The sequence below is a fragment of the Tupaia chinensis genome, unplaced genomic scaffold (assembly GCF_000334495.1).
Source record: "Tupaia chinensis unplaced genomic scaffold, TupChi_1.0 Scaffold147003_1, whole genome shotgun sequence".
Taxonomy (NCBI): domain Eukaryota; kingdom Metazoa; phylum Chordata; class Mammalia; order Scandentia; family Tupaiidae; genus Tupaia; species Tupaia belangeri.
Genome location: NW_006206856.1, coordinates 2,202,586 through 2,225,447, shown reverse-complemented (window position 1 = coordinate 2,225,447; position 22,862 = coordinate 2,202,586). Strand labels below are relative to the sequence as shown.

General features: G+C 47.7%; 1 protein-coding gene across 1 annotated transcript in view; it reads left to right on the top strand.

Moving 5' to 3' along the window:
* Window positions 1-22,862, top strand: part of DOCK3 (dedicator of cytokinesis 3) — a 301,789-nt gene that overhangs the window by 247,563 nt on the left and 31,364 nt on the right. Inside the window, 11 exon segments of the mRNA XM_014584468.1 lie at window positions 454-548; window positions 2,262-2,337; window positions 2,990-3,090; window positions 3,354-3,412; window positions 5,626-5,774; window positions 13,850-13,935; window positions 16,396-16,422; window positions 16,551-16,646; window positions 18,503-18,563; window positions 19,066-19,159; window positions 21,348-21,496. Coding sequence (XP_014439954.1) covers window positions 454-548; window positions 2,262-2,337; window positions 2,990-3,090; window positions 3,354-3,412; window positions 5,626-5,774; window positions 13,850-13,935; window positions 16,396-16,422; window positions 16,551-16,646; window positions 18,503-18,563; window positions 19,066-19,159; window positions 21,348-21,496 — 993 coding nt within the window.

The following is a 22,862-nucleotide window of genomic DNA, read 5'->3' as shown; positions in this document are numbered from 1 at the left end:
CCTGGGGGGTGATTTCTCGCTTTCTGTCTCTATGTCTCTCTCTGTCTGTCTGGCGAGCGCACGCGCCCTATAGCAAAAAAAACCTCCCCCCGCAAAAAAAAAAAAATCTGCAAAGAGCATATTCTTACAATCAAGTACTCAGGGTCTGAGCCCCAGAGAATGAGACTCATGGACTCAGCCAGACAGCAGTTCAGCTAGAACCTAGTCTGCCTTATTTACTGGGCTTTGGGCACCATGGATATAGAGCTGCCTCTGTTCTGCCCTTTGGAGCCTGCTCCTGCCTGGCCTGGAGCTTACTCCCATATAGCCCTAAAAGAGAAACAGTTCTCAGAGGGAACTAGAATGTACCCCACAGGTCCCACTTGTTCTCATGGTCTAGAGGCAGGAGAGGCCTGTTGAGGAGATGCATGCTATGGTGATGGTGTCTCATGGTAGCTTTTCCTCTGTGGTCAGGAATTCCTGCTAAAGATTTTCTGTGTGTTCCGGAACCTAATGAAGATGAGTGTCTTCCCTCGGGACTGGATGGTGATGAGACTTCTCACAAGCAAGTAAGTATAGAAGGGCCCTGTACCAGCATCCACAGAACTCTTTCCAGGGGCAGGAGGGAGCGGGTGGGGAGGAGAGAAAACGTGCAAGCTCACTTGTGCAAGACAAAGGCAAAGGCCAAGGCCATGGGGACAGGGAGGACAGATGAGAAAAACATCTGGAGGCACAATCAATAGGATTTGGCCATTGACTGTAAGAACAAGGAGAGGAAAAAAATAATCAAAGTTGAATGAAAACTGGATTGTACCTGCCTCGCAATGATAAGGATAGAAAAGGAAGTGTTGAGGATGTGAAATACAGTACCCAGAGGCGGCTTCTTCTTGGAGAAAGACCTGCTCAGTGGCCCATGGCCTCTGCCACTCTGCCGCTTCAGGCAGCGTCCCAAGCCCCCCTCTTCACGTGAGTCGTGATGTCTGCCAGCTCTTCCCCCTACACACAGTTAATGCTAATTACCTCCTGAGACCAGCCGCAAGGCTCTAGCCGCTTGGACTGCAGACATGAAATGCACCCTAAAGCCAACCCGATCTGCCTGCCCCAATCATGTGTCTAACCTGCGCTTCCTGTTGGCAGAGCAGACAAGCAATACTAGTGTTAAGTGGCCGGCTCTTCTGGTCTCCTACTCAGGAGGCTACTTGGCTTCTCTTCTCTAGCCTGCTTCCTCCTCCCACTGACTGGCCTTTTTTGTTGGCATGATACAGAGTATAGTAAAAGTGTTTATGTTAGCCATGTTAGCAGGGGACCAGTGTGGGTCTTCCACTTTATACCTTCTATAATACTGGGATTATTTTTTCCTCAAAACTTCAAACTTTTATACAGAACAGAACAGAACAGAAGAACAATTATAACCAAAGCCACAGGTAGTTCTGCAAACAGTGGACTTACCATTTGAACCCCTCCTGTTTCTCTTAGCTCCACTCAGAGCACTTCAGGCTCTCCAGTCTATTCCACAGGAGCAACCTTTCAAGACTTTTACCCTTTAAATTTGTCACCCCTCTGCTAGGGGACAAGTTTCCTTAATGCACTGATTTTGCCTTGTCCCTCTTCTGTTCCAAAGCCCCAGGTGGCCACTGTTAGACATAAGTCCCTTTGCCAGGCAGCCAAGGGCCTCTGTAATCAAGCCCTCATCTCTCTGTCCCACAGTGCTCCCTCTCCTGTTTAACCCATGCCCTCGGTTCTGGCAGGGCAGCTTCTCATTGCCCCTTCTAAGATTCAGAGTGATATTCTAGACCAGGGACTGAAATCAAATGCCTTGTAGATGAAATTACTAGTATATGACAAAAGCAAGGATTTCATAACTATAAGCCCCTATTACCAAGTAAAATAATAGAAATATTTTCTAGGTCCTACAAAGTAATCATAATATGTGTTAGTTTCCCAAAGGTCCCCAAAATACTAGATTCACTTACTCTTTGAACTGGAAGAAACCTTTACAGACAGAGAAACTGAGGCCCAGAGGGAAGTCCCAAGGCCAGGAAATGGCAGAGCTGGAGGTAGAACTCCCTGATGTCCTGTGCTGTCCTGCCAACCATGGGGCATTTCTCCAAGACTGGTTTTCTGTGGAGTCTGTGCCATCTTCTCTTTCCTGTATATTCACATCTTACATGGGAGCAAATTGTACTCAAGAGATTGCACACAGGCCATAGATAGCTGATGCTAAGCTATCAGATGCCACTGTGGTCTTTTAATTCTGCCAATGCCTTGTTTCCCTACTGCAGTATTATAGTCACTACTGTCCAGTACCTGTCCTCTGCACTGCATAAGAATTTCACAGAGACAGACTTTGACTTCAAGGTATGAGCTCCTGAAATCCATCACTATCTTTGCAATTACCCTAGAAAGCCAAAAATTAAGCTCTAGTTTTGACTGATTTTGCTTTAATTTGCCAAAGGGTACATGTGCTCACCCAAGAGAGACAGAGAGGGAGAAGGAGAAAGCATTCCCCAATGGGGAAGAGTCATGCCACAGTCCCTTCTCCATGTCTTCATCGTGTCAGGATTTTGGCTATGCACACACTTGTGCCAGGAATGTTTTTCAAGCCACCAGGTCCAGGACTCAAACCACATGATCAACCATCTGGGATCTGGTTCCCTTAACCACTAGAACATGGATCCAGCCCCCATTTTTGTTTTATTAATGTATTCATAGTATTAAACAACTTCCAAACTTGATGGTGATGAGAATATGACCTGGAAGCCTCCCTGCTGGAGGTGTTGAGAGCCAAACATCTAAGAGTATGCTTTCTAATCCAAATTCAACACTGCGGGCTGCAGAAGGAAGCAAGCAAGAAAAAAAAAATATATCCTGTTTGCAAAGATATTTAAAAAGAAAAATAATAAGCTAGGGTTTTAAGATTTTAAACTGGATTCTCTGCTACATGCATATATTTAGTAACTTCAAGGTTAAGAACGCAGGCTGTCACATGTGTTTCTCTTTCTCTCTCTAGGTGTGGAATTCTTATTTTAGCCTGGCAGTTCTATTCATAAATCAGCCAAGCCTTCAGCTAGAAATCATTACTTCAGCCAAGAGGAAGAAAATTCTAGATAAGTAAGACAAATTCCTTCTGTTACCTCCCTACCATTCACCCTGATGGGGCTACATTTCCATGAGAGGCTGCTTTAGGCATCTCCAGGTTCTCCCCTGGAGAGTTTCCCAAGGGGTTAAATATCAGAGTTCAGTCAAGAGCCAGACAGCTTAACAGTGGGGAAGCTTTAGCCACAAACAGTGCCCGAACAGCAGCCTTGCAGGGTTTGCAGCCTTCTTGTCCTGAACCTTGTCCCACTAACAGCTGGCTCCTGTGCTATTCCCAGGTATGGGGACATGCGTGTGATGATGGCTTATGAACTGTTCAGCATGTGGCAGAATTTGGGTGAGTCTTTCTCCCTGTTCTTCATTTCCACACATCACACAGCCAGATAAACGGGAACAAGAGCTCCAGACACAGTGGCACGTGCTGCTGAGACGCTGTGCTCTGCAGGCTGGGACTACATAGGAGGCTTGGGTTCAAGCTTTGGTCCAGCACAAAGGCCAGGTGCAGTGACACGTGCCTGTAATTCCAGGGACTCCGGAAGCTGAGCCAAAAGAATTGGAAGCTTAAAACCGTCCTGGTCTACACAGCTGGACCCTGTCCAGAAAAGGGCCAGGTGTGGTGGCACATGCTTGGCCCCAGCTGTGAGACTGAGATAGGAGAATTACAACAGCAAGATTCTGTTAAAAAAAAAAAAAGAAGAAGAAAAAAGGAAAAGAAAGAAAAAAAGAAAAGAAATGAAATTAATTTTAAAAAGGAATTTAAGAAAGTCACAAGATTAATCTCCTCCCTGGCTTTATGAATGTTAACTCAGACCCAAGAGATCCTTACATATCTTTAATGTAACACCTCAGATGGTTGGTGTAGCATATCCACATAAAACCCTTGGCAGGGAGAGTTTAGCTGAGAAATAAGGCCCCGTTACCACATATGTATAGTCCCTTTTTTGAGAACTAAAATCAAAAAGAAAAAAATAAAAAAAAAGAGGCTGACTTCAGTACTTTTGTTTAGTTTGAGAACCTATGTCTATAAGATCCTCTGTGTTCAAATCCCAGTCTATCTGTTGCAGTCCCCAAAGTGTAGGTCTTGGAGATACTCAACACTTGACCAAGGGAGGCTGTTGGTTTCAATAAAGATTGAAACTTTTAGGGCCTCTGGCATTTGTGCGTCTCAATCAGACACCTCATACCCATCGATGAAGGAACATGTAGGGTCTTCCATCCCTGAATATGGACGCATTTCCCCAGGAACACTTCCTAGCTTCGGGCTTTTATGCCTTGCCTCCAGGATAGTTTGGATGTGGATTTTAACCCTGTGGATTTTGACTCTGAAATTCCCAGGAATGCAAGAGAATGGAAACTACCAATTTCAAAATTAGAGTATGCAGAGTCAGTCTCAGAGCTAACATTTGCTTCTTAGATAGGCTTTCAGAATGGAACACATTAAAAAAGTGCCCAATTTTCTGATAAAGTCAGTTCTGCCTTGTTGCTTTTGGTAGAAACAACATGCTCAGGTCCCCAAGAATTAGTGTTATTTCACTGTAGCAATCATTGCACAGGCCCGCATCCTCAAGGCTGGCCCTGGCTTCTGGAACAGGCCCTAGACGGCATCACTCCCCTGCTGTGGAAGACCTCACAAAGGAGGTGGAGGGATGAGTTGAGCTGATCTGAGTAGGTGTAGTGCTACCATTAGAAGTGTGATGCGGGGAACCAGCAGTTAGCATAATCGCTATGTCGCTGGACTCCCACGTAGTCGACCGCAGTTCGCATCCTGGACCCAGTGGCTTAAAACTCACACCGGGTGCATGTGCGTGCGTGCCCAAGATCCTGAGAGGAGAATGGAGGAGAAGGGATTGTGGCATGACCATCCCCTCTGGGGGGTGATTTCTCGCTTTCTGTCTCTCTGTCTCTTTCTGTCTGGTGAGCACACGCGCCCTATAGCAAAAACCTCTTCAAAAAAAAAAAAAAAAAAGAAGTGTGATGCGAAGGCAAGGGGGTTGAGGGTGGGCAAAGAGAATTTCTAATCTAACACAGCAGGGTAGGTCTGTGCAGAAGGCTCAGAAGGGGTCCTTCTTGGTATAAGTGAGCACAGTAGTGAAGAGGCTCGTGGGCTAGGTATCCTCACCCTTTAAGTGAATCTGGGCTAGAGGTAGAAACTTGAGGGAGAATACATTGTGTTTAAGAGAAATGTATTTGGATTCTCCTGCTAGCTGCTGTGAGTCGTCCATTTGAAACTATCACAGATCACTCAGAAATCTCACTCTGTCTAGCATAGCAAATTCTGTCCCTTGACTTCAGAGAGATGTGGGGGTAGTTTGTGGCACCTTCCAGGAAGTTCTTTGGAAAAGCAGTTTTGTGTCTGTTGAACATTTACTCTAACTGAGTGGACCCAGTTCTGTCCCTGAAATCTTTAAAAAGCTGAGGAGTATCTCAGAAAACTGAGCCCCCTTTACCCACAGAAGCTTTCAGTACAGACCTCAGCCTGTGCCATTGACCCCACTTGGGAAATTTCCATGGAAGAGCAAAGCTGGCATGAACTCATGTTTTGTTGTTCAGGTGAACATAAGATCCACTTTATCCCGGGAATGATCGGTCCTTTTCTGGGTGTGACACTGGTCCCACAGCCTGAAGTACGGAATATCATGATTCCCATCTTTCACGACATGATGGACTGGGAGCAGAGGAAGAATGGCAACTTCAAACAGGTAAGACGCTGCTTGGCAGTGTTCGGGGTGCTGTTCCTGGGATGGACCCCTTCTGTTCAGGCAGGTAGCCCAGGTGGCCAGACCGTGTGCCAGTAGGGATGGGCTGGAGCTTGACCTTCTTAAATGCCGTTCAAGGGTTTTCTTCTGTCTGCTGGCAAAAATTGATGTGTGGATTTTCTTCATGAAGTTAGAGGTCAGAAAAGAATCCGAAGGTGTGGAGAGCAACCAGTCTGAGAAAATATGGTGTGACCTATAGACACATGCAGAGATGTGCTTCTGTGAGCTTCATGAGCAGTTGCTGAGAGAGCATTTCCCTTCATGTGAAATGCTATCTGCCTGTTAGAGGTTGTCTTCCTCTTGTTGTCGATACCCGATACTGCAGGGCATTATCAGGCTAAAGGAAGCCACGTGTGATTATCAGATTTTGCCCCAAAAAGATCAGAGGAATTACATGGTGCCAGTCCTTTTCACATCTTCAGACAATTTACATCCAAAACCAATTGGCTTTGCATTCCATTTCCTTTTCCCCCATTCTCTTTGCATTTCCTCTTACCCCATTTCCTGCCTTTTAAAAGAATAAACCTGAGGCCCGTTCCGGGTTACAACTTCTCCATCAGAGGAAGCTGGGCCCACCCGATCCTTGTTTTTCTATACTTGTGTGTCTTTGTGTGTTTGTTACTGCGTTTATTTCTAATCCACAGCCTTCCCCACTGAGAAAAATGTGTGCAGCTGAGCAGGTCCCTGCAAGAAGGGGGGGGATGAGCATCATGTAAAAGGAATGTCCTGATCAAGGAAGGAGTTTATTCAGGAGAGTGCCCTGGGAGCACAGTGACTTCCCTGTCTAGAGTGGAGATTCCCCACTCTGTGGTCCAGGCATTTCTAGGGCTGGAGCCCAACAGATGCCTTCTCATGGCAGCCCGTGATTTCACAGACTGCTGCCGGGGGTGAGGGGGTGGATTCAGGAGATAGAGGTCCTTTGGCTTCTGGAGAGTGACTTCAGGCTGTCCTGCTGCAGTTCTGCTACCACTCAAGTGGAGAAGGTGGCCCTTGCCTTTATTTCTGTAGCTTCAGGAACTAGGACTGAGACCAGTAGGGGCCAGTTTTAGATGATAAAAGAAGTAACAAAACCTGTTTACCGTGAGCTGACCTGCTTCGAAAGATGAGAAGTTCCTCAGTGCTGGCGGTCCTCGAGCAGAAGGACCACGAGGCCCCTAGGGGAAATTTCTGTACAGGCTTGGGGATTGTACTGCTGCGTTCTCTCCTGGTCCTCTGATTCTGAGATGAACCCGTGGGTGACTAACACTGAGGAGACCAGTAACCGGTAATTACTACTTTATTTAAAAATTTATATAGAGTAAAAATCACTGTTTTTGATTTGAGAGTCTATGAATTTTCCAAACACATAGAATCGTGTAACCATCACCACAATCAAGATTTTTAAATTTTATTTATTTATTTTTAAATAAGAGAGGGTTTTTTTTTGTTTGTTTGTTTGTTTTTTGCCATAGGGCTTGTGTGCTTGCGGGAGAGACAGAAAGACAGAGAAGTCACCCCTCAGAGGGGATGGCTACACCACAGTCCCTTCTCCTCCATCCCTTCTCTTCCATTCTCCTCTCAGGATCTTGGGCACTCACACACACATGCCCAGCATGAGTTTCAAGCCACTGGATCCAGGACTTGAACGGTGGTCGACTATGTGAAAATCCAGCAGCGTAATCACTATGCCATCTGCTGGTCCCTCAAGATTTGTTCTTTGTTTTTGTTTTTTTAAAGTGTTTTTTGTTTGTTAGTGCCATAGGGTGTGTGTGCCCAACAGAGAAAGACAGAGAGAGGGAAAGTGAGACATGCCCAGGAGGGATGAGCACGTCACAATAGCTTCTCCTCCTGGGATTCTGGGCCCTCACGCACACGTGACCACTGTGATTTTTTTCTAAGCTCCAGATCTAGGACTCAAACTGGTCATTTTTGTGGGAGTCTGGCACCATAACTACACCACCTGTTGGCCCCTCAGGGTTGTTGTTTTTGGTTTGGTTTTGGGGTTTTTTTGGAGAGGTTTTTGCTATAGGGCGCATGCGCTCGCCAGAAAGACAGAGACAGACAGAAAGTGAGAAATCACCCCCAGGAAGGATGGCCACGCCACAATTCCTCCTCCTCCATTCTCCTCTCGGGATCTTGGGCACGCACACACACATGCCTGGCATGAGTTTAAGCCACAGGGTCTGGGACTCGAACTGTGGTCGACCACATGGGAGTCCCGCTACATAGCCATTATACTAACTGCTGGTCCCTCGGGGTTGCTTTTAATTCCTAAAAATTCTGCCTTTGTTGTCAAACCCATCCCCTACCTTAATGTAACCACTGATACATTCTTATCACTATAGTCCTGTTTTCCAGAATGTCACAGATGAAATCAAGCAGAATGTGGTCTTTAGAGATTGACTCTTTTACTTAGTATAATGCTTTGAGAGATTCATTCATATTATTGCTTGTATCAGTAGCTTTCTACTGCTGAATAGTGTTTATTTATTCATCTTCGAAAGCCTCAGTTACCATTTTTTTCTGATTATGAGTAAAGCTATTAAAAACATTTCTTTACAGGTTTATGTGTGACTGTAAACAGTCGTTTCTCTTGGCTAAATACCTAGGAATACGATTGTTGCGTTTTGTGTTAAGTGCATATTTAGCCTCACAAACTATTTAGCTGTCAAACTGCTTTCCAAAACAACTGTGCCATTTTGAAGTCTCAGCAGTGTACGAGAGTTCTAGGTGCTCCACCCACGAGCCAAGGCTCAGTGTTAAATATTTGCCTCTTAGTCTGCTGTTGTGTTGCTAACAGAAATACCTGAGACTGGATGATTTACAAAAATAGAGGCTTATTCAGTTACATGGCTTAGAAGTCTAAGGTGCAGGCTACATCTGCTAAGTTTTCCTGTTGGTGGGGTCCTAGTCACAGCACCTGGACAGACGCAGAGCATCTGCTGTGTCTATCAGAGTCTTCCTGTTTCAATCTCCTACCTTCTCTTTATAAACCCACCAGAACTCAATCACTGGGGCTCCACCCTCATCACTCTCAACGGTCCATTCTTTTGATACCATAATTAGATCAGCTTGCATCCTTTTAATCCTATTACAGTGACTCAACACATAAATTTGGGGAGATATATTTAAACTAGTAGTTTGTGGGGACCAGCAGATGGCGTAATGGCTATGTTGCTGGACTCCCATGTAGTCAACCACGATTGAGTCCTGGACCCAGCATCTTAAACTCTTGTCGGGTGCGTGTGTGTGCGTGCCTAAGATCCCGAGAGGAGAATGGAGGAGAAGGGATTGCGGTGTGGCCATCCCCCCTTGGGGGTGATTTCTCACTTTCTGTCCCTCTGTCTGTCTCTGTCTTTCTGGCAAGCACACACGCCCTATAGCAAAAACCTCTCAAAAATCCTTATTTAATGTGGAAATATTAAAGATGCAAATAAGCAGTAATGAAAAATTTTACCCCATAATCCTACCATTGTTAGTAACTTGTGGAGAGGTAGTTTGTGTCTTTTTTAAAAAAAATTTTTTTTTTCTCTACATAGACTTTAAATTTTAAAAATAGAATCATTGTGTAATACCACTTTTTTGGTAGGAACTCATGACTATCTGTATTAACTTTAGTGTCTCTATAATGCACTGTTGACTTAGAGGTTACATAGTATTTCATGGTATGGCTAGACCATACAGTGTATTTAATTGGGCTCCTGGTTTCAGAAACAGGTTCATTCCAAATTTTTGTTGTTAATATTGCCAAAAAAAAAATCAGTTTCTATTTTCTTAGGTAAATTCTTCAATGTGCAATTACTGGATGATGGAACAGAAATATATCTTAAGGTTTTATAGCACTGTTTTTTGAAATTCTATTGTCTGTTGACTTTTAAGATCCCCTTTCGGTGTGTGTGCTCCACCTAAACCCTAACCACATGTAGCTGGGTTGGCTCTTGTGCCCGCTTCCTCTGCCAGATAATGAGCTCTCGGGGACCAAGACTGGTTCTTGTGTGTTACATTTCTCAGAGCCCAACGTGGTGCCTAGGACATTGTGGGCTCAGGGAGGTGAAGATCAAAAGTAACAGTCCTTGAGCACATCCCAAGAGCTGGGGCACAGTGACACCAAGAAGGAATTCTACCTCCATTCCATTTACAAATGAGGAAACTTGGGCTCAGAGTGGTAAATATCTGTAAAGAACTAGGGAGCTACTTAGGTCACAGCACAGATGTTTGTGGAATGAATAACAAGGTATCACGTCAAGAATGTTGACTGGTTCCTTCTTTCTTTTCTTCTTTCTTCCTTTCTCTCTCTCTTTCTTCCTATCTTTCTGTGTTTCAGACTTTCTTTTTGGTGTGTTTCTGTTTTTCTTTCTATCTTTCTGTCTGTCTTTCTGTCTGTCTTATTTTATCTTTCTCGCTTTCTTTTTGTCTGTCTTTTTTTCTTTTTCTTTTTTATCAGTGGGAAAAAAGAGCTGGTGGGAAAAAAGAGCTGGCCAGAGAGAGAGAGATTAAGACAGATGAAGATAAGGGAAAAAGCAAGAAAACACCTCTGTAGGGAATGGTCACACTGCAGTCCCTTCTCCTCTATCTCTCCCTCCTTTTAGGATTTTGGACACACTGGCACATGCACATTCTGTGTTACTCAAGCAGCCAGGTCTGTGTGGTTGGCGATATGAGATCAGCTGATCCAACCACCAGGCTGTGAGCTGGAACTTGGCTTTTTTTTAATTGCCAAGGTCACATGTACTTGCTAGAGAAGGAGAAAGCACTCCCTTGTGGGGGCATGATCATGACACAACCCCTTCTCCATTGCTCCCATCTTGTCCTGATTTGGGGCATGCGTGCACACATGCCTGTTTCTCAACCTACCAGAGCAAGGGTTTGAATTATGGTTGGCCATGTAAGATCTGGCGCCCACTTGGGTCCAGAGGATGCCCAATAATATTGTTTTTTAAGAATAAATTCCGTGGGACCAGCAGATGGTGTGGTGGTTTAGAGCGCTAGACTCCCACATGGCCCACCACAGTTCAGGTCCCAGACTTAGTGGCTGGCTGGCTCGCTCTCTCTCTTTCTCTTTCTCTCTCTCTCTTTCTCTCTCTCTCTCTGTCCCTCTCTGGTTAAATTAAAAATAAAGATAAATAAATAAAGATAAATAATTCTTAAAAAAAAAAAGAAGAAGAAACTCTGCAAGCTTCATGGTCAGTATTACTAATTTATTTGACTTGATATATCTGAAGGACTTGTCCATTTGTCCAGAAGAAGAGCCTGACTGTAATAAGGACTTCTTTTTTTTTTTGGAGAGGTTTTTGCTATAGGGCACGTGTGCTCACCAGACAGACAGAGAAAGACAGAGAGACAGAAAGCAAGAAATCACCCCCCAGAGGGGATGGTCACGCCGCAATCCCTTCTCCTCCATTCTCCTCTTGGGATCTTGGGCACGCACGCACATGCGCCTGGTATGAGTTTTAAGCCACTGGGTCCGGGACACGAACCGCAGTCGACTACGTAGGAGTCCAGCAACATAGCCATGATGCTAACTGCTGGTTCCCAGGACTTCTTCACAATGGAGGTGCAAGTTGACCTTGACTCCCAGAACTGAGCAAAGGTGGGAAAGGGGCTTGGAGCAGCACAGAGTACAACTGTGCAAACAGGAATATAGTAATCCACTGGAGTCTAATGGATTCTCAAAATGAGTCCGTGAGCCATGGAAATATAGATTTTGCACATACTGATCTTCAGTGCCCCATATTTTTTATTTCTAAGTTTCTCTTAATAACTTCTTTTTCATTCTCTCTACAGGGGTGATAAATAATTTCCCCCCAATTATCCTGTCACCAGCTCTTTTGCCTATGCAAAAGTTCTAACACTTAAATAGACATCAGAACCACCTGGAGGGCTTGTTAAAACTGTAGACCCCTGGGGCCAGCAGGTAGCATGGTGGTTAAGGGTGCTGGATGCCCACATGGCCAACTGCAGTTTGAGTCCTGGGCTTGCCACCTTTTTTTTTTTCTCTCTCTCTCAAATTAAAATATAAATAAATAAATAAAATGTTAAATAAAATAATTCTTTAGGGGAAAAAATGTAAGTTCCCTACTCCCACGTTTCTGATCCAATAGGCTGGGGAGATCTGAGAATTCGGATTTATTCCAAGATGCTGCTGGCTCAGGGACTCATTTTGAGAATCCGTTAGACTCCAGTTGATCACTATACCCATTTGCGTGGTTGTACTCTGTGCTGCTCCAAGCCCCTTTCCCACGTTCGCTCAGTTCTGGAAGTCAAGGTCTACTTGCCCTTCTCTTTGGAGGGGTCCTTTTTTTAATCAGGCCCTTCTTGTGCAAGGCTTGTGGGCAGCTGGTCAACCCAGTGAGTCAAGACAAGTTCTGAACTGGGAGTGAGGCGTCTTGACTTCTAGACCCAGTTTCTCTTCATTTTACATGACCCCATTCAAGTCCTCTCTGATGTCTCTTCTTTCCATAGAGAGAACAGGATGACAGTAGTCTCTAATGACTCCACGTCTTAGTCTTTCTATTTCTTCTGACATGTATATTTAAGCAACTGAATCATTAGGCCAGATGATAAATGTACAAGACCTGCCTGGCCATATAGAGGCCACTATTAAAAAGACTGCATTGGGACCAGCAGTTGGAGTATTGGCTATGTCATTAGACTCCCATGTAGTTGACCGCAGTTCAAGTCCCGGACCTGGTGACTTGAACTCATACTGGGTGCATGTGCATGTGTGCCCAAGATCCCAAGAGGAGAATGGAGAGGGGATTGTGGCGTGGCCATCCCCCCTGGGAGGCGATTTCTCACTTTCTGTCTCTGTGTCTGTCTCTGTCTTTCTGGCGAACACAAGCACCCTATAACAAAAACCTCTTAAAAAAAAAAAAGACTGCATTTATGATGTAGGGTGTGTGCACTTGCCAGAGACAAAGAAAGACAGAGGATAGAGACAGAACGCAAGAAAGATCCCCCCTAGGGGACCCTGGGGGAGTCGCCATGCTGCGTTCCTTCTCCTTCATTCTCTTTTGGGCATGCACGCACACATGCACTGGGCGTGAGTTTTTAAACCACCAAATAAACTCGAACCATGGTTGACCGCGTGGGAGTCAGTGATGTAACTATTACACCATCTGCTGGCCCATCTTTTATTACTTCTTTGCCTTAGGATTCTTTGACCCTCTGTGGTGAGACATGCTTGTTGCAGCACAAATACAGCCGTGGCACTTCCCTTGTTTGTTTGTTCACTTGAAATATATATTTAAACACAGTCTCACACTTCAACGGCTAATGAAGGGTGAGACAGAGTTTATCTCACATCACAGGCAGTGACATTCTCCCCAGGCTTGTTCAGGGAGGCCTAGTAGAGAAATGGCTGACCCCTGCCCACTGCCTTGGCAGGTCATGGGGCGGGAGCAGCACAGAGCTGCTACTCATGGTTTAGGGATCCATCCACCAGAAAGAGCGGACCCTCGCATTAGTTTTATTGGCATAAAAAGCATTTTTTAGTTAAAACGAATTGAGGGACCCGGTGACGGGGTAGTGACGGGGACAGCTTCTCTAAGGGATGTAGGTCCCGTGGACACTGGCATCCTGAAGGAAAATCTCTGGTGAAAACACTCCCATGAGATAGCCACTGCAACTTGCCAGCCATGAGCGAGGAGGCCCAGTCCCAGCAAGCTTCCTTTTTGACCAGATAACCAGAGGGAAAATCTTTTAAATAAACTTTTTTAAGAAAAACACTTGACATAGGAATTTTTTAGGTCAAAATACTTTTCTCTCCAGGAAATCCTGGCATTTTGCCCTTGGATTGAGAGAAGGGTGTCTAAGGCTCTGAAGTTTCACTTCTTAAACTACTACAGCGAGAGATCTTCCTGACTGGGGAGGCAAGATGGTTTCTTGGTGCTGTAGATGAGGTCCCATCTTCCCTGGCATCTATTTGGAGCAAGGACAAACTCAGAAGTTTCCTGCCGTCCTCACCCATCACGGGGACTGGATTTCCCGTTCTTCCTCTGAGGTCAGCTCAGGTTTATGAAGTCTCTGCTTCCTTCTAGGTGGAGGCCGAGCTGATTGACAAGCTGGACAGCATGGTGTCAGAAGGAAAAGGCGATGAGAGCTACCGGGAGCTCTTCAGCCTGCTGTAAGCTTCTCCAGCCCCAGGCACCCCACGCTGGGGGAGAGGCTGAATCAAGCCGATGAAGGGTAGAGGTGAAACCCACGCTGGGCAGACTTCAGATGGGTATCCAGAGAGACCTGGGGTGTTCCTGATGGTGGCAGTGCTCAGCTTCTGTCAACAGGAGAGCGAGCTCTGTAGGGGTCACCATTGCTGCCTAAAGAGGTCGAGACGGGCGGTGACCCTGAGTCCTAGAGGTGCCGACAGGAAAAGGCTGGTGATGTGACAGCATGCACTGTCTCCAGCTAGCCAAATCACATGGGGACTGAGTCAGCGGAGGGTGTGATGCCAGCATTTCTGGCAGAGGGAGGAAAGTAAATCCTCTTCCAAAAGAGGGGCTCCTATTTGTCTTCTAAGTCAATATAGTCAGCTGGGAAAATGCTGCAGTGGACTCTTGAATGAGTCACTGCCTCCCCTGGCCAGTTTCCCTGTTTGTGAAGCGAGGTGGTTGTCCTGAAAGCCGTCGAGGTCTTTGCAGGTCCGCTGTCTGTGACTTCCGTCTCGAGTTGGTGGAGGCCAAGAGAGCAGATAGCAGGACTTGCCACGGGGCTGAGGGACTCAGGACCGAGACCCTGTCGGGTAGATAGTGATGTCGCTATTTTATCAAGCAAAAAAGGGGAAAGCCAAAGATGTTTACAGCTCTAGAGGACCCTTCCATCTTACCCTTCATTTCTCACTTTGAGGTTTTGTTTTTGCCGTTTTTTAGTACTATTTTGAAGACAAGCCTCTAATGTTTTTCTCCACTGTTAATATTGTACATTTACTTAAAACTTTACAGTGTGCTATGTATATTGACATTTCTTGTCTCATTTGTTCCTTGCAACACACCTGCAATGTGGGCCGATGATTTTCCTTCCAATTTTAGAGGCGATGGAACTGGGCTCGGGGAGGTGTAGCAAGCCCTCAGTGCCATGGCCAGTGAGAGGCAGCTCTGGAAGGAGGACCAGATCTCCCAGTCTCAAGATGGGGGAGTCTTTCTGTTATACCATGCCTGTTTTCTGTGCTGAGTCAAGAGATAAAATGTGAATTTGTTTCAAATCTAAATAATTATAACTTTTTAGAGTGAATTCATCCTTTAGTGTTTCTCTTTTAGCTGAAGATATTTCTAATCGTGGAAACAGGCAGAAGAACCTCTTTCTTGGCTACTAACAAATTACTACAAAGGAAAAAGTATAAGAATAATCCACAATTACTAATTACTTGACCAAATAGTGTTCATGAACTCTTTCAAAATTAGTCTGAGAACTGAGAGCCACTGATAACATGGAGCAGCAATTTCTAGTTTGTGTTTAGGAAGATGTTTGTAGTGAAAAGAAGAATCATGGGCTAGTTAGTTTAGAAAAGATTCACTTAAACAGGATTGATCCAGCTTCCTTACTGTGGGACTTCTCTAAGTCTTTAATGTGCAAATGATATGAATAATCTCTGGAAGGAGGGTGTAGTGACCAGCATTTCTCATGCTTGTGTGCAGACTGCACCCCTCTGCTGGTCATCCAGGACAGCTCAGCTCCGTAGAGGAGCGTGGTGCTTCCGCACAGTGTGTGCACATGGCTCAGTTCCGTAGAGGAGCCCCGGGTGTGCACACGGCTCAGCTCCATAGAGGAGCCCCGGGTGTGCACACGGCTCAGCAGCCAGTCCGTGGCCTTGCCTTGTTTCCCTGACAGCATGAGCACAGGAATCCCTCACTTTTCCCAGGAGCCGTGGCCCAGGCAGGGTGCTGTGCAGGGAGAGGGGCATCAGAGCAGTAGCAGTAGCAGTAGCCAGGCTGTGGGTTTGGGTCCCCGGTGCTGACCCCCATGCAGGTGACTCTCATAACCTTAGAGAGCAAGGGACTGTGTGGAAAGAAATCAGGACTAAAGTTGTGTGGCGTGAGACCTGGCTGCGGGCCCATCACTGGAACAACAGAGAGACTTCAAGTCACTGTTCCCTAAAAGAGACCTGTTGGGACGGCAGAGGGCCAGCTAGGCTTTCTGGAGAAGCCAGAGGCTACCCTGTGGTACAGGAGCATGGGGCTGTCACCTAAGAAAAGGACTTGGGCATTTAGTTCTTGACTGACACATCCCCAACAGTGGGGATGGCCCAAGGAGCTCCTAGACTTGCTCCCTGTCCTTCACGCTGGGCCCGGGAAGCTGATGGGAATCCTCCCCTGGGTTTCCATGAAGAGGTGGTTGATTCGCTGAGGACAGCTCTGGGTGGTGATAGAGCTATAGTCTGGTAAAGACTGGCGTGTCCCTCAGTGGACTCTTCCCCAGCTTCTCCCTCAGAACAGACCTCGCAGCAGACGCTAAGAGAGCTGGGGGGTTGAGTCCCCCTCCCGCCTCTGCCTCAGTGGCTTCCTTAGAATCTTCGCGGGGAAGGGGGGATGTGTCTGTGTGCTGCTGTCAGTTTGGTAATCTCCTTGTCTTTGCTTTGTGCTGCGTGGAGTAGAACCCAGCTGTTTGGGCCCTACCCCAGGTAAGGCCACAGTGTGGTGAGTCTGCTGTCTCCAGACCTGTCACAGCCCCCATGGGCACTCGGACCTCACCTTCGTGCCCAGGGAAGGCTCATGAATTATGTTTGTTTCCCTCCCCTTTCGCCGACAGCCTGCTGGAGAAGGTCGAACAGGAAACATGGCGCGAGACCGGCATTTCCTTTGTGACCTCAGTCACCCGGCTCATGGAACGCCTTCTTGACTACAGGTATCTCCTCAGGCACCCACCCAGCCTCTGCTCTGATCAGGGTACTCTCTCCAGGGTGCTCCCAGGCTCTCACGGGGAGGACTCTCCTGGCGTTGGGTGCTGTTACAGGCGTTAGAAATCAATATAACCAATGAGAGACTGAGAGAGCCTTTTCTGAGGGCCAGGCAGCAAGGGCTTCCTGGCTTTTCCCCCCTAGGATATGGTACATGCACCCAGGAGGCGGCCCAGGGAGATGCAGCCATCTGACCTTTCATCCAGAGAGGTCAAGGTGCTGAGGGTGGGGACAGCAAGAGAAGAAGAAAAACTGGCACCAGAGCAAAGAGGGGAACAGCTGTGGGTCCTTCGTGTCGGCTTTCCTCAGAGCCATTCGGCAGAGGAGCAGGGACTGTCACCTTGTACTGAGTATGACCCAGGAGGGCTCTGAATTGACCTTCCCACAGACAGGGAGCCAGACTTGCCAGGCCTACATTGTTTACCTAAAGTCTATTCCCTGGCCCTAGCAACTGGCAGATCAGAGCAAACAGCCTGAGAGCGTGGAGATCTCTATGTTACGTTCAGTCTGAGATTTCATGTGGAGTGAGAGGTGTTTTGTTCCTTTTTCCCATGAAGTCCTGCTTTTCCAATCACATTGTGGCTTTTGAATTAGTCCAGAAGTGCCAGTGACACTAGCTACCAGAGGTTGATCTTTCTTGCTAACACACTGCTGCAAAAGTTGCTCGATCTTCTCCAGGGCACTGTGGGCGCCAGAGGAGGAGGCAGTGCGGGCGGACTGGACTGTGCAGGAGGCGGCCTCTGCATTCGCCAGTCTGGGTCTCATTCTCCTTCATCTCCTTGTGCAGGCCTCTGCTCCTTCCCAGAGGAGCGTGACCTTGGCCAGCCCATCTGTCCTTGAGAAGGACCCATTCTCAGTGTTGCTGCTGCCCTGGCTCTCTCAGGCCAGCCCCGACCTTCCCTGGGCTCACGCCCTAAGTACTCATGCAGCTCAGCCCTGGCAGAAGCTGCCTCTCAATCACCAGGAAGCAGCACCAGACAGGCTGTTTCTGATGAGAGAGGATTCCAAAGACTAGTCCGCAGGAAGGAGACCATAGGGAGAAGAGCCAAGTGGGTGGCGACCATGTCAGCCATGCCATGGTTGCTATGACCACAGGGTCTTGAAGCTAGGGGCACGGCGTGGAGGGTCTTGGTTTCTGCCCAGTACCATTCCACAAAATGAAACTGGCCCTTTAAGGAGAACTCTGTGTCTCCCTTTTTGGGAACTTACAGATTTCTTTTTTGTTTGTTTATTTGTTTGTTTTTGGAGAGGTTTTTCTTTTTGCTATAGGGTGCGTGTGCTCGCCAAACAGACAGAGAGAGACAGAGAGACAGAAAGCGAGAAATCACCCCTCAGGGGTGGATGGCCGCACCACAATCCCTTCTCCTCCATTTTCCTCTCGGGATCTTGGGCACACACGCACACGTGCCCGGCGTGAGTTTCAAGCCACCAGGTCTGGGAAGCGAACTGCGGTCAACTACATGGGAGTCCAGCGACACAGCCATTACACTAACTGCTGGTCCCAGGGAACTTACGGATTTGACCTTCTACCTTACTGACAGGCTTCTGTGCCAAGGACATTGGTAGGTTTCACTTAGTGCCTGAAGGCAGCATCTGGACTCTCCACTCTGTCACCCAAATAAGGGGCTCAGCTGAACAGAGATCATTGAGCCTAAGAGTGGGTCCGAAGCTCAGAGGGTGCTCAGAGCACAGCCATCATCTGTGGAAGCAGTGCCACTGAAAGAAACCCCGATGTGCCCCAGGAGACTGCAGGCCAGGGGCACCACTTCGGACCAGAGGCACTCACACGTGCTCTCTCTTCCAGGGACTGCATGAAAGGAGAGGAAACCGAGAATAAGAAGATCGGCTGCACCGTTAACCTGATGGTGAGAAGACACGGGCTCATCCTCCTTTCTGTCTCGAGGGTGGTTCTGTCCTGCACTGTTATTGAATTAGTCTTTGTACACACACAGGACTGCACAAGAAGTCCTTAGGGTTTGAGTCAGGCCCTCAGCTCCATCACTGTACCCTGTACCTCACCGGACATCAGGCACTCCTACTCGGGAAAGGGGTCATGTGCTCCTCACAGGGCGGAGCTCTAGCCAGCCTCTCGGCAGTGCCCCGCCAGGCCAGGAATACCCTGATACATCTGCCCTGGCAGTCTTGCTCCTCATACTGCTCAGGGCTCCCATGGGCCTACCAGTGGTTCCATCCCAGCAGGTGTTCCTTCTGACTAGTGCTTTCTCAAACACTGGTGGTGTCTGCCTCCAGGGCCTGCCCTCCCCCTCCTGCCCAGTGGACCCAGGGCTTTGGCCAACTGCCGGGACTCAGGCACAGCCTCCACAGGTGCAGACTTCCTTAACTTTATGTGTGTTTCCTTCTCTCTAGAATTTTTACAAATCTGAGATTAACAAAGAAGAGATGTATATCCGCTACATCCATAAGCTTTGTGACATGCACTTGCAGGCCGAAAACTACACAGGTGAGTGGGGAAAGGGGAGAGCCATACCTGCCTATGAGGACAGACTGGAGGGATATGCAGAGCTGGCAGAGGAAGGCCCTGGGCTGGTTCCTGCCAGATCTCAGCGGGGTACTAGAGCTGACCTAAGAGGGACCCTAATAAAGAGTGCTCTCCCTACCCCCCAGGACTTCCAGTAAACCCTGGTGGACTGGCCCTGCAAGCCAAGCTTATCCCTGCATCCTCACAGAGCCCCAGTGGAGGGAGCGGGGACTTCATCTGACTTCTTGACAGGCCAGATGGGCCCTTTCATTCTGTCCACAGTTCCATCATTACCAAGAACTGTGCTCACTAGAACAAGCGTTAAAGCATCTTGAAGTACTTGTCTCCCTCTTCACTGTGCACGGCCTAAGTCGGGAGGGTGTATTCACGCACGTGTGCTGTCTGCTTGTCTTGTGCCAGAGTTCCCTGTGGTGACCAGACACGGTATTGTGAGAGTTACTGTGTTGTAACCCTTAGGCCTCAGGCCTTGAATTTAATCTTATCTATAAACATAATTAGAATTAGATGGGTTTTAGAAACAGAATCCTATTTCCTTATCTCTAGATCTTACAAAGTGTTTGGCATAGATGCCACCTTTTCTGATAGCACAGCTTGGCAAGAATTAAATCTAAAATCCGGGCTGAATCTGCTATTCTCTGCATCCACTTCCACCCATGGTCGCAGCAGCCCTCTGGGAAGGCAGTAAAGAGACAGACATGAGCTCCACGCAGGAGAGGTATTTGCTAACTCCTGGAGGACTGGGACGTGATGGAGAGGCTGAGCCAGTGATTTTAACAGAGAGGGTGCTGAGCCTTGTCTCCATTGGCTCCAGGAACATCCAGAAAGAATATAGGCAGAGAAGAGAAAGATTTCACAAGCTCCAGAGGGAGGTCTTGAATGTCACAAGGCTGGCCCCGGAGAGAAATGGCCCCCCATATCCAGTGAGGAGGCATGTGCACCTTCAGCAACCAGGATCCCAGCAGCCAGGACTGAAGCAGAGAGAAGGAAGAGGAAGAGTCTGGAGTGGCCACAGGCGAATGGGCCTGGCTGAAACTGGATGTGGGTCACAAAGTGATTAGAAACGAGGTTCTTCCTAGTCACAAGGAGATTTGAGCAGGGCCTTGGAAGCCAGGCAGAAGCTAGAACTAATTAACTTGCCAGTAGGAGATGCCCACTAAACATAGCAAATAGAACAGGAGGGAGAAGACTGGGTAATGAGGGCTCTGAGCAGCAGCTGCAGTTCAGTGTGACTCATCCCTTGGAATTTGGGGAGCCACAGTGTTTGTATGTGCTGCTTTATATAACTCTAATGTTCCCACACAGAGGAAGGTGCTGGCGGACTTCCACTCTGGGTCCAGCATCAATCTAGGCTCCCAGGAGTGGAGCCTCAGCCCTAGGCCCATCACACAATCACAGCCGTCCACACTTCTTGTCTTGCCCTTTGAGAAATGGTGGGGATGAGGGGGGAAAGGGCCATTCCCAGGCCCATGCTGAGAGGAGCAAACAGAGCTGGAGGCATTGAGGCTGGCTTACAGAGGGCTGAAGGAAGCCTTGGCGGTGCTCATCTCGAAGGGCCGGTTCTTAGGAAGGTAGGATGGCCGCTGTAGTCAGTTGCGCCCCCAGTGCCTCCCAAAGTGAGGCTACTGCATGCAGACTCAGGAGCTGAGCCATCCTTTGTTCTTTTTTTTTCTTTTCCAGAGAAATGTTGCTTGCTTTAGGGCACGTGCCCTCACTGGAGAGAGAGACAAAGAGACAGAAAGTGGGAAAATCACCCCCCAGGGGGATGGCCACGCCACAATCCCTTCTCCTCCATTCTCCTCTCAGGATCTTGGGCACCCACATGGGCCCCGCGTGAGTTTTAAGCCATCAGATTCGGGATTCAAACTGTGGTCTACTACGTGGAAGTTCAGCAATGTAACCATTACACCATCTGCTGGTCCCCATCTTTTATTCTTTATCTGGAGCCCAGAATAGGTGACGAGGCTGTGGGAGAAAGGCGTCAGCTAGGATCTGTGACCTCTTAATGCAGGGACAAGGGTTGCTGACTCACCGGGCAGCTCCACTTTGATGGCCAGTGTCTCTGGCATTGTGCTGGTTCAGTCTGCTGGCACTCGGCTGTCCTGGGCCCCCCAGGGGCAGCCCTGGACTCCCATGCTGTGTATCCCCACAGAGGCTGCATTCACCCTGCTCCTGTACTGTGAACTGCTGCAGTGGGAGGACCGGCCACTGCGGGAATTCCTCCACTACCCGTCCCAGACAGAGTGGCAGCGGAAAGAGGGGCTGTGCCGTAAGATCATCCACTACTTCAGCAAAGGCAAGGTGGGTGTCCCAGCAAGCCTTTCAGCCCACAGCTTCTGCCGTACCGTGTGGCCTCACTGCTGTGGGGTTGGCAGCATCTGCAGAGGGTGCTGAGCAGGCGGGTTGCCGTATACGTCGTGGGTTTGGAGGCAGCAGGATTCTCTCTGGGGCTGGGAGGCCAGTTCCACATCAGAGACGTAAGAGACAGCCCGACACACCAACTTTGTGCTAACGCACCTATAGCAGGGGCTTCTGGAACCTCGTTTGTGTTTATTAGATGGAAAGAATTGATGTCATTTTTTAATCTGCTGCCATGGAAAACGTGAACATTAGAAACGAATGGATTTTAGCCATAGCCAGAGGAGCCCTGTGCTGCTCTTGATGACATGCCTGTCTTGGTTCCCTGCCCCACAGCACAGCCCAGGCTGCTCTTACCCTGTGGCTGTTTTCCTTCACACTCACTTCTGTGGGGCTGGAGGTGGTGTCAGCACTGGCTCAGGCTCCCATGGGTACTTCCGACCACCCTGCTCCCATCTCTGCGAGAGTTCCTCGAGGGGTTCTCTGACCACCTACTCTGGGTGTGACTTTCACACTGGAAAGGCTGGGGGTGTGGAACTTACTAAAATCCTTCCTCCTCTCGTTACATAGCTTTGAGCACAGTTTTAAAAGCAGAAAACAGATCATTCAGAGAACTGTAGTTAGTGAGCCTTTGATTCAAATGATTGGAAAATTGTTTTTTGAGAGTTTTTCTCATCATCAAAAACAAATGCCAAGCATTTCAGTACAGATGACAAGCACCTATAGTACCAGCTATTTGGTAGAATGAAGGAGGAAGATCATGACAAAGCAAGACCTGCCTAAAAAGCCTACTACACAACACATACCACAAAAAAAGAAAAAGAAAAAAAAAAGATTTAAGCTCTTATGGATTTTACCTATAAGTGAGAAAACATTCTTTAGTTGCACATAGCATAGGAGACTTAAGGGTTTGTTAAAATATTTACTCAGGGCTGGTCCCATGGCCCAGTGGTTGAGAGAGCTGGATCCCACGTGGCTGAACCAAGTAGTTCTAATCGCTGCCCAGGCAGCTTGAAAAGCTGTGTGTTTGCATGCCCCAAATCCAGACAGGATGGAGAAATGGAGATGGGATTGTGCAAAGACCATGCCTTATTGTGGGAGGATTGCTGTTTCCCTCTCTGTCTCCCTGTGTCTCACTGGTGAGTACATGTACCCTCTGGCCAAAAAATATATTTATATATTAGAAAATGTTTACATGTGCAGAATACACTGGTAAGAAAGAACATTTTCAAACTGCAGAAGTTCTCATGTAACCTACCCCAGTGGGGGCCCATGCTCAAATCTCAGCCAGCTCATGTGACTGAAGCCT